Below are 14,488 nucleotides of genomic sequence, written 5' to 3'. Positions count from 1 at the left end.
TAATTTTTTTTTTTAAGTAATAGAGTATCATCATACACAACATAGACAAGTGTAATGATCAACCTTAAGATGAAGTCAACTAATCATTAATCAACTAAGCACATCCGAAATTCTACACCCTTGGAAGTCAATCTAAGATAAATCAAGTCATCTCTAAGGGTTTCTTGACGTTGCTACCATAGGAATACATCCAAGAATGGATCAATGTCTCATAATCCACTAGGAAGTGACTAAATCAACTTCTAACAGTAATCATCATATCTATGTTCATTTTAAAAAACCAATAGGAATGTTCATATGATAACATCATGATACATCAATAATAGATAAGCATAAGAGAGAATGCATTGTTGTTGATTCCAACATCAATACATGCAAAGAAATACCAATACGTATCCATTACAAATAATCACATCTATTTATAATTGGAGTGTTCCATACATACATGATCAATGCTAAAATATATGATTCAATATACAAATGATTACATATCACAAGAAAGAGAAGAGAATGAGAAGAATCCAATGCCGATGAAGGAGGTAGCATCCATCGAGCCCATCATGAACTAATTTATTTGATCCCCAACGGTGGTTGGCAATGCCACTTGACCATGTGGTATCCTCAGGTCCACCCCACCATTCTTGTGGAGATAGTCACATGACCCAAACAATCATACAAAAATAAAATGATAGCCCCACAACAATAACCAATGAAATAGAGCCACCCTCCAACCTGTAGAAGCAATGTCCACCTCTATAGGACTGCATGGAATGCAGGTAGAGATAAGGCAATGAAAGGCCCATTCATTTCCCATCAAATGAATGGTGGTAAAAATAATGGTAGAGAATCATCTACCAATGAAACCCATCTCTTCTCCATACAAAATACAACCATAGTAGTAACAAACATTTAACACCAAAAGTTGAAGAGTAGAGAAGACACATATTAGTTTCAATTTATAAATTTAACAATTGATATATTAGTTTCAAGTATTTAACCAATTTAAATATTATCTTTAATCTCTTTCTATTTCAACTAACTTTATATATATATATATATATATATATATATATATATCTGTGTGTGTATATATGTGTATATATATATATGTATATATATATATATATACATGTACATATGTATATATATATACATGTACATATGTATATATATACACATATACATATATATACACACACATATATATATATATAAATATATACACATACATATATATACATATACATATACATATACATATACATATACATATACATATACATATACATATATATGCTTGTACATTCCTTAGATGCATAAGATGCATATTAGTTTAGAAACATAATGTTTAATGATTGATGTATTATTTAAATAATTTAATAAATTTGATTTCATTCACTACCCTTCCTGTTTGGGTGTAGATACGATTCAATCAGTCTGGGATGATAAAGGGAATATTTGAAAGAAGCCAAAAATGAAAAGAACGCAGGTAATCATTGAAAATGCAGAAAGTGTGACTATTCTTGATTAGTTATTAGAGGTTAATTTGAATTAAGAAAACGGAGTTTGAAGAGATAGAGAATGTTATAAAAGCTACTGGGTTAGAGTTATTGAAATGCATTTCGAGTTGAAGCGATTAGATGTGTGTAGATATGGAATTAGGGAGCGTCTCTGTTGTGATTTCAGCACTGTGCATGGTTAGTTTTATTGCAGGAAGCTTAGAGCCTGCAAATTTATTTATTATCCATATGGATAACACTGAGATGCCAGAAGTATTCCGATCTCCCGTAGATTGGTACAAGTCCATAATTTCAACTGTAAAAGGCGATGAAGATGATATGCCCATCTATATCTATGACAGTGTGATGCATGGCTTCAGTGCCATGCTCACACAGAGTCAATTAGATGTGCTAGAGGAGATGCCAGGCCACCTAGCATCTTTCCTTAGTAAAGAGGGAATAATGCTCACTACGCGTTCGCCTGAGTTTCTGGGACTCAGACCTGACAAGGGCCTGTTGCCCGAGGCGCTGTTCGGGCAAGATGTAATCGTGGGCATATTAGACAGTGGGATTTGGCCAGAGACCGCAAGCTTTTACGACACAAATGTGGGACCAGTCCCCAGAAGATGGAGGGGAGGCTGCGAAAACACAGCAGACTTTCCGAGTTCTCTCTGCAACCGCAAGCTGATAGGAGCCCGCTCCTATAAACAAGCGGTGGTGGCCAAATATGGAAGTATCGACATGGAGAATGATTACGCCTCACCCAGAGACTTTCATGGGCATGGAACCCATGTTTCATCGACGGCGGCAGGTAACTATGTAAAAGATGTAAATTTCTACGGCTATGCTTCGGGTACTGCTCATGGCGTAGCTCCCGCGGCCCGAGTCGCCATGTACAAGGTTGCCTGGTCAAATCGTCCTCTTCAGGGAGCTGATGTGCTGGCTGCAATGGAAGCCGCAGTTAAAGATGGAGTCGACGTTCTGTCTCTCTCAATTTCCTTGGCCGACTCGGCTTGGAATCCCTTTTTCCGTGACGCAATCGCCCAGGGAGCCTTCCAGGCTGTAAAGGCAGGCGTTCTGGTCGTCTGCGCCACTGGCAACGCAGGCCCGGCACGGGGAATTCTAGACAACGGGGCGCCGTGGATCTTCAGCATCGCTGCGAGCACCATTGACAGAGATTACGAGGCTGTTGTCAAGCTGGGCGACGGCAGCATCATAAAAGCGGCATGCTTCTACACAAATGAGGAGAGCTCTCACTATTCTATTTCTGAGAGCGCTCTGGTTTATGAAAAGGGAGAACCATCATGCCACAGGAGCTTCCACGTGAAGCTCAAGGGAGCGGTGCTGTTGTGCACCAGTGTCAGCGATTCCCTGATAGAGGATTTGAAGCTACTCGGAGTCCGGGCCTTGTTATTGGTGTTGGGGACGGACAGTTTTTCGGTCTACCCTAACCACACTTTTCCTCTGGTGTTGCTCAAACCCGAAGATGGAGCGGTGCTAGTGCGATATGCTTCGTCATTTATAAGGCCTGTTGTTCAAATAGAGATGGGTTTGACGATGCAAGGCGTGGAAGCTCAACCTGCACCTGCTTTGGCGCGTTTTTCGTCTAGAGGGCCGTATCTACCAAGCCCACATATCCTCAAGCCTGATGTTACAGCGCCGGGTGTAAATATTCTAGCAGCCTCACTTCCCACTATCGCAAGCGGTTATGCTATCAACTCCGGAACATCCATGGCATGTCCCCACGTGGCTGGATTGGCCGTTTTACTGAAAGCGGTGCACAGGAACTGGAGTCCCGGGGCGATCAGGTCCGCAATCATGACCACTTCGTATACGTTCACGGATGACCACCACCCAATCGCCGACCAAGGCTACGATGGCAGCGCCGCAACGCCTTTTGATATTGGTGCAGGCCACGTTGATCCTCAGAAAGCTCTCGACCCGGACTCGTCTACAACCTAACCTGGGAAGATTACGTCTCGTATCTGTGCACTCTCTACAGGCTTCCCGAAATTCGACTAATCGTTGGAAAGCCTATTGATGGATGTCCCAGCGGCCTCCAGTTGGGCTATGATGCTCTCAACTATCCATCCCTGACAGCGATCTTCCAGAGGAATGTCGCCACCTCATCCTCTGCCACATTCACCAGACAACTGACAAACGTGGGAGAGCATATATCGTCTTATGTGGTGGTTGTGGAGGTTCAGAAGGGACTGAAAGTGCAAGTTGTTCCGGACGCTCTTCAATTCAAATACAAATTGGAGGTGCTCGAGTTTAAAGTAACAGTGGAAGTCGAAGAAGTTATGGGAGACACATTTGTGCTATACGGAGATTTTAGCTGGAAAGATGAGAAAGGACATGTTGTAAAGAGTCCTGTGACGGCACTGTTTCTGTAATAAGTCTTAGTTTCTTCTCATGATATCCTATCTTCTATAGACATTACATCTCTGCCACTCTAGTCAAATGTCAAGTTTCTTAAGCTTCTTTATTAAAAATGTAATCGTCTTATCCTTTTTAATGATATAAATGAATGTTTGATACTCTCTTCTTTCTTCTTTTTTTTTTGGTTTGGGTCTCAGTTCGAAGTGAAGGAATTAAGAGGCAAAGGAGTATATTAGAGGTCGATAATATTAATTCTCTGTTACACTTTTTGACTTGTACAAGCTTCTGAAAAGGAATAGGTATCAATTCAAATGTTATATTGGCTTAGACTGATTCAAACACATTTAAAGTTGGAGTAAACCATCCGATATGTGTAGAAATAGACTGATTCAACAATTCAAATGTTATACTGGCTTAGACTGATTCAAACACATTAAAAGTTGGTGTAAACCATCGGACTGATTCAAATACATTTGGATTTAAATACGTGCAAGCAATCAGCCCAGAACAGAAAAATTAGAAACCAAAAGAAAGTAGGCAGTATTGGATGTAATGCAATCATTTGAAGGACTGAATACAAAATGAGTGACAAGCAAAAATGCTTTTGTAACAACTTGTCGACTATATAAAGATCAGTATAAGGACTAAACACAGAATGTATGACAAGCAAAAATGCTTTAGCAACAACTTTGTGACTATATAAAAATCAGTATATGAATTCATTATTCTTGATTACCATTCAAAAATCAAATTAAGGAAGCAGAGTTTGAACAAATAGGAAATTTTATAAATACTAGTGGGTTAGAATGCTTCAAATGCATTTAGAGTTGGAGTAAGGCTTTAAATACAGTAGGAATTAGCTCTATTGTCAGATTTTCAGTTAGAATGAATCATTTTATGAACTACGATGCTTGATATAGAAATGCATATTCATTGTTTTGACGAAATCAAGTGCTATAATTGACTTCCCTGCAAATATTAAGAATATTTCTTAAAAGGGACAAGGAATGTTTGAAACGAAAATAAGGTAGGCAAGTATTGGATGTTAAAGGACTGTTATTGTTGAAATACCGAAAGTGTGACTACCAAAAGTGTTTTTGCAAGAAATTGATAGCTATTCTTGATTAGGAGTTAAAATCAATTTATAAATTCATTATTCTTAATCAATTTTTAAAAATCATATTAACAAAGTGGAATTTGAACAAATAGAAAATTTTCAAAATGCTACTCAGTTAGACTGATTCAAATGTATTTATTCTGCATAGAGATTGACGTTAAGAATCAACTCTCCTATTAACTCTCACAATGTTATCTATATGAAATTTTGAGCATATGTGATATAGACCAATTTCTAATTAAACCACATTTAATCAAATGAATACTCAATTATTTTTTATTGTTAAATTTTAATCAATATATTTATAAAAGTATAAAATTATTAAAAGTATCATATAATTTGTGGTTTTTTATATGTTATTGTAAAACATAAATTTAAATATATGTTACTCTACATTTAATTATAATTTTAAATTATTTAAATCTATATTATAATTATTTTAATATTATACTGTGAATGTTAAAATTACAATATTATTATTTTTTACTATTCTAGATAGTATGATATTATATTATTGTTATTGTTGTCTTTTTCTTTATTATATTATTATTTTTTAATATTATAATATTTAAATTAGTATTTTTTTTTCTATTCTATATGTTACATTATTTTTATTACTATGGTATTGATATTTTATATTACATTATGTTAATATTTTATTGATGTTTAATTCTTGTTACCTTTTCAAAATTTTATATTATAAAATTAATTGAACATAGTCCTAACCTAACTTTGATTGAAAATGCCCAAGGATAGTTTGTAGAAAATTACAAATAATAAAAAAACTAAAACAAGTTTCTAGCAGATAGTTTATAGAAAACATGCAACATGCAAATGATCCTAACCTAACTTTGGTTGAGAATGCCCAAGGACAATTTGTAGAAACTTACAAATAGTAAGAAGGTCAAATAAATTTCTAAACAATAGTTTAAAATGGCAGAGTTGATTCAATAATTAGATGCTTAAATAAAATGTAAAATATTAATACAAAATATCTAATATAAATAAATATAGAAAACACACAATCTAATGTAATATAGGTAATTGGATAGAATATAATAATGGTCAAACTTTTTATTTTGCTTTAAAGAAGATTCAAAAGTTCTTTTAATCTTACTTTAAGGGTTAAAACCATGCAAGATTTTTTTTATTACATTTATATTATTTAATTTAATATCTATTCAATTTATGATGGATTTACTTCTTTTTGTTATTTAAAGATTGTACTCGATTTATATGAATATTTAAAGATTGTATACAACTTCATCAAGACTGTTGGAGATAACAGATAGTCATTTAATTATTGGAAATCTTGTTGACATTGATCATTCCATTTAAAAGTTACCCCCTTGCGGAGTAAATGTTAGAAGGGGTGACATTTGTCGGCCAATTTTTCTATGAATCTCCTGATAGACTGTAACTTACCTTTAAGACTTCTCAATTGTTTCAGATTTGAAGGAGGAGGCATATCCATTATATTCTTTACATTTGTTGGGTCTACTTTAATGCCACCAATGAGAATCAATGTAACCTAAAAAATTTCCCGATGTAACCCAGAAACAAATTTCTTAGTGTTCAAATGAAGCTTATACTATTCCATTTTGTCAAATATTATTCTCAAGATACTTAGATGACTATCTCTAGTGAGTGATTTACATAAGACGTCATCTACATAATCTTTCATCAATGTGTGGAAGAAATAATGGAATATGGTTGTCATTACTCTCCAATAAGGTTGTTTGGCATTTTTTAGGCCGAAGGGCATTACATTCCAATAATAGGTTCTCTAGGTGCATGTGAAGGTTGTTTTATCTTGATCCTCGAGAGATATTTTTATCTAATTATAGTCAAAGAAACCATCCATTAAGGACATCATTTCATAGCCAACTATTATGTACACGATCATGTAAATGTTTGGTGAAGGGAAGTCATCTTTAGGACATGCTTTGTTCAAGTCTCTAAAATCGGTACAAATTTTGATGCCCCAAGTTGGTTTTCTCACTAGTACTAAGATGGAAATACACTCTACATAATTAATGGGTCTAATTAAACACACATCTAACAGTTTCTTAAGCTTAACTTTGACTAGTAGTGCAATTTGTGGATGCTTTTTTCTCAACTTTTTTAAATGATTGTTTTAACACTTGGCTACAATGGTGAGTGATGAAGGACCAATTTTAGATCGAGGCTTGATATATCTACATAGGACCATGCAAATTTTATTTTATTTTCTAAGAATAATTTGATGAAGTCTTCTTTCTCTTTCTCTAACAATGAAGCTGCAAAATGAATGATTTTAGGTTTGTCTAGTGTACCCAAGTTGATTTCTTGTGTTATCTCCACTAGCAGCTAATATTTTCCATGATCTATTAGGGATGTGTCCATTCTTCCATCCTCGGGTTCCTTAGAGAGGTTTTCACCCTCAAATACGTCATTTATTTTTAATTTTCAATGTCAAGAGGTGCCTTGTAATTTTCACCAAGAGACTCATTCTTTTCATTTTTGTGACTAGAAGACAGATTCGATTCCCCAAATGTGTTGGTATGTCTTCACAAAGTTCAAAGAATTCTTTTATGGTTTCATCATTTTTGAAATAGTCTAAACTCATTGGTCCTGTTGACAGTTGTTTTGACACACTCACCACCTCTCCTGAAAATCAATAAGTTTTGGGAAACTAACTACTCTAAGGTCTCTATAGTCGAGTCTCGATAGTGATGGGCAACTCAATGGTTGATGTGATTGTACCTGCCAAGGGGCCTGCTGATTGAAACAACTTCCAATAACTTAACTTTTTTTTTTTGCATTTTCTAATTCAGATTCTCTCTTAAAATAAACAACAAAAGATAGATTAGGGGAACAAGAAAATTGTTGGCAATATGAAGGAATTGATTATGTGTTGCATTGATGTCAACACTAGTTGTTATGTTTGGTTACCAGTAGACAGACTTTGGTTATCGGTAGAGAACTAGTGTTACCGATAGAAGGAACTATCAGTTGGATACTACCAACATGTTTGGATCAATGGAATATGTTTGGTTTGATGTATTGCATGTTTTTGGAGTATGTTTTGGTCAGTTGGTATTGACTTGATGATCAGATGCTATCATAGATTCTAGTAAGCCTATACCAGTAAGGGTTTAAGGTTTTACCAAAGAGATTTTACTGAGAATCTTTGACATAATGCATAAGTGGTGTTGGTGCAACTTCTAGATGTAATTCTAGACATAGAATATGATCTTTGTTCATATCGCTTTGGTGTGGTGGACCCAAATTAGGTTTGGTACCTATCCAAGTTATGGACCGGTATCATGTAACGTGTTCCCTACATGTTACCAGGATGATTTATAGATTGGTTAATATTGTTTTGATCTAAAGCCGACATGGCATGTCATTGTAATGTGGATGTATGTAATGATCTTATTGTAATATCTTTTAGGTGGCCAACCTAATTGGTTTAGGCCTTAGGTTTTGTATATATTGATGTAAGATCACATTGTAAATCATGGGAATGGGAATGATCAAGGAACCACATGTGCGAATAATGTAATATCATTGAGGTAGGAGACTTGGTCAATCATTAAAGATAAAATTGGGTTTATGTAAGAGGTCAAAGACCTCTGGTATTGAGCTTAACCAGGACTATAATCAGGTATGGTAGATTCTATCTTTGGCAATTCATTCTTTTGGATCATTGTCCAATTATATTGAGGTGGTTAGAACCTCTATGTAGTCAGTGTGACTCCTTTGTAATGAGCGGTGTGCTCTTGGCAGTGTGCCTCCCTGCATGTGCAGGCCCCTCATTGTATCACATACTTTTTGAAAAATTATTATCTGACTATGGGTAGGCTTCCCACCATGGTTTTTTCCTTTACCGAGTTTTCCACATACAAATCATGGTGTTATGTGGTATTGTTGTATTGTGTTAATTCTCTGTTTCATTCTTAAGTTTTATTGCTTACCAGTATTTGTTTCTTCTATTCCGATATTCATTGTTTATGTGCTTCGGTTAAAGGTTATTAAGTGGTTTGATTAATATACTCTGTTGACAAGTGATTCACCCCCCCCCCCCAGCCTCAGTTGTCCACCAATTATTCTAACAAAAATAACAATGAAATCAATACAATAACAACTTAATGAATTATGCAATTAGCACCCTGTAGTCTAAATATCATCAATATCATTCAAACCAACATTCAGTAATGGACCTCCAATAAACATGCAAAGTCATGCAACCTCACAAATTCATAGTAATGAATATCACCACAATATTGTTCTATCACATCAATTCACATACACCACTTGCTTTTGCAATATGATTCATAAAGAAATAAAACATAAGATCAAAACAAGTTATTGGTTTCAAATAATGGACATTGCTAGATTACAAAGAACAAATTCATAGCACATATGTATAGATCAGGCAATCTATAAACTGCTTCTTGTAGTAACTCAAAAGAATGTCACAAAATCTTCTAAACTCATTAAATCTACCTAAAAAGTATCTAAAATCTCTAAGTGGGCCTCAAATCGTCAATTTGCGGACCCCTACAATGAAATAACTTCTCCATTTTATAGAGTTTCTTGTTCTAGTTTCTAGGAAATAAATCTATCTAAATTAAGCACTACAAAAGCAAGGAGTCATAGTTGACATGCAAGTCTTTTCCTTGAACTCCAGTTAACTACTACAAAACTATGGCTGGGTGATCATTACAAAAACAATGCTCCATGAATCAACACTTCGTAATCATGCAAAACTTGCTCAAAAATTAAATTACATGCTAGAGCAGTAGTTTGAAGTCCTAGTACTAGTGACGTGCAAAATACTCAAAAATATCATGTTACCATTAGAAACTATATGTTTATCTTTTACTTCTTTTTATAGCTCTTGTAGTTACTAATGAAGAATGCAACTACCTTAGTAGGAGGATCAACAACATATATGATTCTAAACTTGAACTTCTTCAAAATCTCCTCTACATTCTTAAGTTTATCCTCTAAATTCTCTGTTATCCCTACAACCTGTTGATATTGAGTCACCAAGTATGTATATCTATCCATTAACTCAACACTAAACTCAATAGAAATTGTAAAATAACATGTTACATATAAGTCTCATTCATGGAGTACATTGTCCTCCTCCAAATGTCTAGTACTAAGAATACCAAGTCCAAAAATACCTAAAAAAATTTCTACAAAATTTTCATATTTATTTATCGAACCATGGAGAGGAATATGGATATATATTACGCTCTTTCCATACTACTAAAGCATCTCAATCTTTAATTCTTAAATGTATATATAAGACTACAAGTTCCCAATACTATCTCCTCCCAAGAGATATTCCTCCATTATGATATCTTCCTCGAGATTCAAAATCTTATTCAATATATGATATTGTTTAATAAAAATGTCGAGCTTTCACTCCCACTATTGAGAACATGAAGCCAAAGCTTCTTCTATCTGTGAGGCTTTCTTATATGTCTCCATAGTATTATGCAAAAATAATCTAATTTAGAAGAATTATTTTGTGCCTAAGTTTTTGTTGTTGCGGCCACCTTTCTCACTTCAATGAGTGTCCTCACATCACCTTCTAGAAGAGATGAAGTTTAAGGTAAATTGTCATCTACACATACATCCAGTGTCTTTACCATTTATACAAGTAGTTTCTTATATTGTTTCAAGTGTGCCTTAACCTCTGATTGAGAAATGTGCTCTTTCTCCATTCTACTCAGGTAACCACATTGGTAGCAAGTTCCAAAGTATCCAACTCTCCCCACTTGGTCTGTAAATACCCAATCTAACTTGTGAAACTTGGTATTTGAGGGAGCTTTCCCCTTCAATTTGTATAGGAGATGCAATATGAGCAATCACCTCACCAGAACTGATTCTAGACAAATGTTGTATAGTCTTTGTCTTCTTTGTATTTCTTTGGTTCTTCAGTGATTTCTTGTTGCAAGGTGATTTTTGACAATACCACTTTCCTCTTCTTCTCAAAGGTGAAACTTAACCACTGTAGTGTATCTTCATCCTTGTCACCTTCATGTGCTATGATCTTTGCAATTACCTTATGTATCTTTCGTAACTGCTCTTCTCCTTCATCTTTCTCTTCCTCTTGATCCTTACTTTTATCCTCTTCTCACTTAGTAATTTGAACATCTTGAGTTGAAGTACTCTATTGAGTTTGGTTTGTTTGGAGAGCCATATCAATATTCAACTATTCCTATTTATGCAACTCTCATAACCTTTCACTCACTTCTTCTTCAAACCCTTTATTGGCTTTATCTGTTTCTTTTAATCCTCCTCCAGCTTCTATTTCCTTAAACAATTTTTCTTGGTCCTCAGGAGTTAAAACCAATATTTCATCATGTTTATCATCAAGCTCATCTTGTTCTCCCCCCCTTCAACTGACTACTTCTTTGGTAGATTATGCTTATCCACATCCATAGGATCCACCTGTTCTTGTTCAATCCCCTATGAGCATTTCTCAAGGCAAACAAATTTATTTATTTTATTTTTCTCAATCTTCCTTCGTGCTAGTTGTACAATACGTTGTTGGTCCTCCTAATCAGAATCAGACAATATTATGAATGGTCACCCTTTCAATAGTAGGAGTGATTACATGTATTAATGGGAGTGATGTTACTAATGTTGTAACAAATGTATCAGTAGGTGTAGACATCGACACTATTACAAGAATTGTAGTAGTTGATGATGTGAAAATAGGAGCTTGTGTCATTACAGTAGGTGGAGATTGATTTGATGTTGTTGTTGTGTCAGGAGGAGGTTGAGTTGATGTTGATGTTCCTTAATCGACCTTTCCTTGCTCATCTTTCTCCATGACACCTTCTCCTGGCATTTTCCCAATAGCAACCCTAATGGGATGTATTTCCACAAGTGGCATAACTCCTAATCCCTCCCTTATTCCAAAATCTGCTACTTTCTTCAACAACTCATCTTTTTGCATTTGTTTCCTTACTTGTTCCATGAGCTCCTCTATGGTTGGCAAAGGTCCAACAAATTCCTTAGGTTCTATAGATGTGCTATTTCTAGAACCAGACCTCATTCTCCAAGCATATTCCTTGTGTACCTTTGACTGAGGATTATCGCCGGATGATTCTTTATGTTTTCCCTTTGAGACACTAGGCCTAATCCTCAAACTTAGTCATTTCTTAGTTCTTTTTCTAATATTTTGGGTTACTGAATCTATATCTACTTCTTCTTGTCCTGACCATCTTACTGGGGAAAGGGGCTTCTTATAAATTCCTTTCTCTTTATATGTTAGGTCTAATAATTCACCATCATCCATCAATTCTTTAGGAAGATTCATCTTTATTTTGAAATCTCTTATTTGTGGTACCATGAGCCAAGAATAACTCTTCTCCCTAACTTCAAAATTGTCCCGAAGGTTAGCCTAATAGTCTTCCAACCTAGGTTTGAGTCCATCATATGCTTTTGGCATCATTTGCTTCAATTTTCCATATGGATCATAGTATTCTCCAGCATAATTAAATTCTTTTAAATGTAGGTCATGTAGCTCTTGCTTAGCTACCTTAACCACTTGAATTTTTGAACAAGAAAAATAACCAATTGTCATGGAGAAATCAACACCTATTTTGTGCTTTGAAGATAGTAATGATTGAAATTCAACCATCTGGTCGACAAACTCCAAGAGTATCACCTTGTTATTACAATACCTAGGCAACAACATCGGATTTCTTGTAAAGCCACTAAATCTAATATATGTAGAATGTTGATTCTTGAGGAACCAACATCCCCATTCCTTTATTAGTTCTATCACCTTTGGGTTTATTCTATAACCTTCATCACCTTTGATCTTTATGATAACAGGGAAGAGGAAGGCATCATTTATCCTCTTAAAATGTTCTTTTTCATTTCTTAGGGGGAGTTTAGTGTAACAGTCCCATACCTTCTTCTGCCCTTCTTCATCCCCAAGTTGATCTTCTATTTGTAGTCCTAGAAAATTACCCACCCAAGAAGCTACCTAGATAACATAAAAAGTAAAAGAATAACTTCTTCGTTTTAAGAACATCAATCAATTGATTATGTATGTTATCTGATAGTATTTGGGCCTAGTCATAATATTGTTTCCCGATCAAAATATTGGTCATAAACTAGAACATCCATGTGTGAAAATATCAGCAATATAGTTTACCGAAGACCCTTCTCAACATGATTATCAGGTCTTGTTGTAGCTCTTCGAAATCAACTCATAGAATATCAATTGCCTTTAACCCTATATTTCTCTCTTCTTCTAGTCAATGTTCATTTATATGTCTCTTATAGGAAGTTGTATCCTTATCCCAAACTTTTGTAGCCTCCTCCTCAGTAGTCAACAACACTTCATCACTTGAAGGAATACCAAATACAAAACCTAGCATGTCTGCTAATAAATCTATCACTATTCAACCTTTATCATCTACACATTAACTGGCATCTACATCATTGAATTGTACAATAGTCATAATGTACTTTGGGGCTTGTATAGATTGTAGAAAAAATGTTTCCTCCACTAGCCCTAACCTCTTGATCCTCCTATAAGGAGCATCCAAAATTGGTTTGTCCAACTGTGTTCTAATATCTTCTAGCTCTATATGACCTACTTCAGTATCAGTCACCCATTTGATCTGGTCTTCCAATTTAGAAGCATAAGTCTAGTCTTGGTAGTGGTACTTTATTGTTACAGGTAGCTTATCCAAATCTTTAACCTTCTTTCTAGATTTTGGTTCCATTTAATTTCTCTAATCTGCAAGAAAGAACCAAAAATTAGCCTATCATATAGCCAAAACATTAATTTTATCACCCACTTCAAGACTCCAAAGTTTTGGGGTTTCGAGGTTAGAATGGTTCATGGGACTTTGAAGTTCTGAGGTTCTAGGTTGGCTCAGTTGAAGATCAACAAGGTGGTCCAGAACTTCGGGGTTTCGGGATGAAAATGTGGCTTATGAAAAAAAACTTCAAAATTTTAGGGTTCCGAGATGAAAAAGTGGCTTAAGAAAAAAAACTTCAAAACTTTAGGGTTCCAGAGTCTTGAGGTTGGGTCGAGAAAAACAAATAACCTCAGGATTTTGGGGACCCAAAATCCTGATCCTAGGAGACATGAAAAAACATAAACATGCAAAACAAAAAAAAGAAAGAAAACGAACATCTAAACAAGAAAACAGAAGATGAAAGAAATCCACCAACCTAGTGGAACAAAACAAATGAAACTCAGCAACACAGAGGCATGAACTCAGGAGGTCCGAGCTGAAAACTAGAAAGCTTGAATGTACAAATAAACTTTGAAAAGTTCATTTTCCCTATTTATACCTCCTCATAGGTCATCCATACAACCACCTTAAATACGAACTTAGGAGTTCGGGGTTCTGGACTTTCTAGATGACTAGAAAAAAAAAACATGACCACACCTCAGGACTCTGGAGTTTCGGGGTTCTAGGGTGTGTTTCAACATCAAGCGGGGCACCTTGGGATT

General features: G+C 35.2%; 1 protein-coding gene across 1 annotated transcript; it reads left to right on the top strand.

The window, feature by feature from the left end:
- Positions 1–1,652: 1,652 nt before the first annotated feature.
- LOC131077700 (subtilisin-like protease SBT1.6) lies at positions 1,653–3,895 on the top strand. Its single transcript, XM_058015242.2, has 2 exons — positions 1,653–3,448; positions 3,502–3,895. Exons 1-2 carry the CDS (start codon positions 1,653–1,655, stop codon positions 3,893–3,895), a joined length of 2,190 nt encoding a protein of 729 aa, XP_057871225.2.
- The last annotated feature ends 10,593 nt before the right edge of the window (positions 3,896–14,488 follow it).

This window comes from Cryptomeria japonica, chromosome 8, assembly GCF_030272615.1.
Source record: "Cryptomeria japonica chromosome 8, Sugi_1.0, whole genome shotgun sequence".
In the NCBI taxonomy this organism is placed as follows: Eukaryota; Viridiplantae; Streptophyta; class Pinopsida; order Cupressales; family Cupressaceae; genus Cryptomeria; species Cryptomeria japonica.
This window is presented reverse-complemented; position numbering and strand designations above follow the sequence as displayed.

Bases quoted from the DNA above. Each gene is read 5' to 3' on its own strand.
- LOC131077700 (XM_058015242.2), top strand. From the start codon at position 1,653: ATGGAATTAGGGAGCGTCTCTGTTGTGATTTCAGCACTGTGCATGGTT. The intron at 3,449-3,501 runs GTCTACAACCTA...CACTCTCTACAG, and splicing joins AAAGCTCTCGACCCGGACTC to GCTTCCCGAAATTCGACTAA.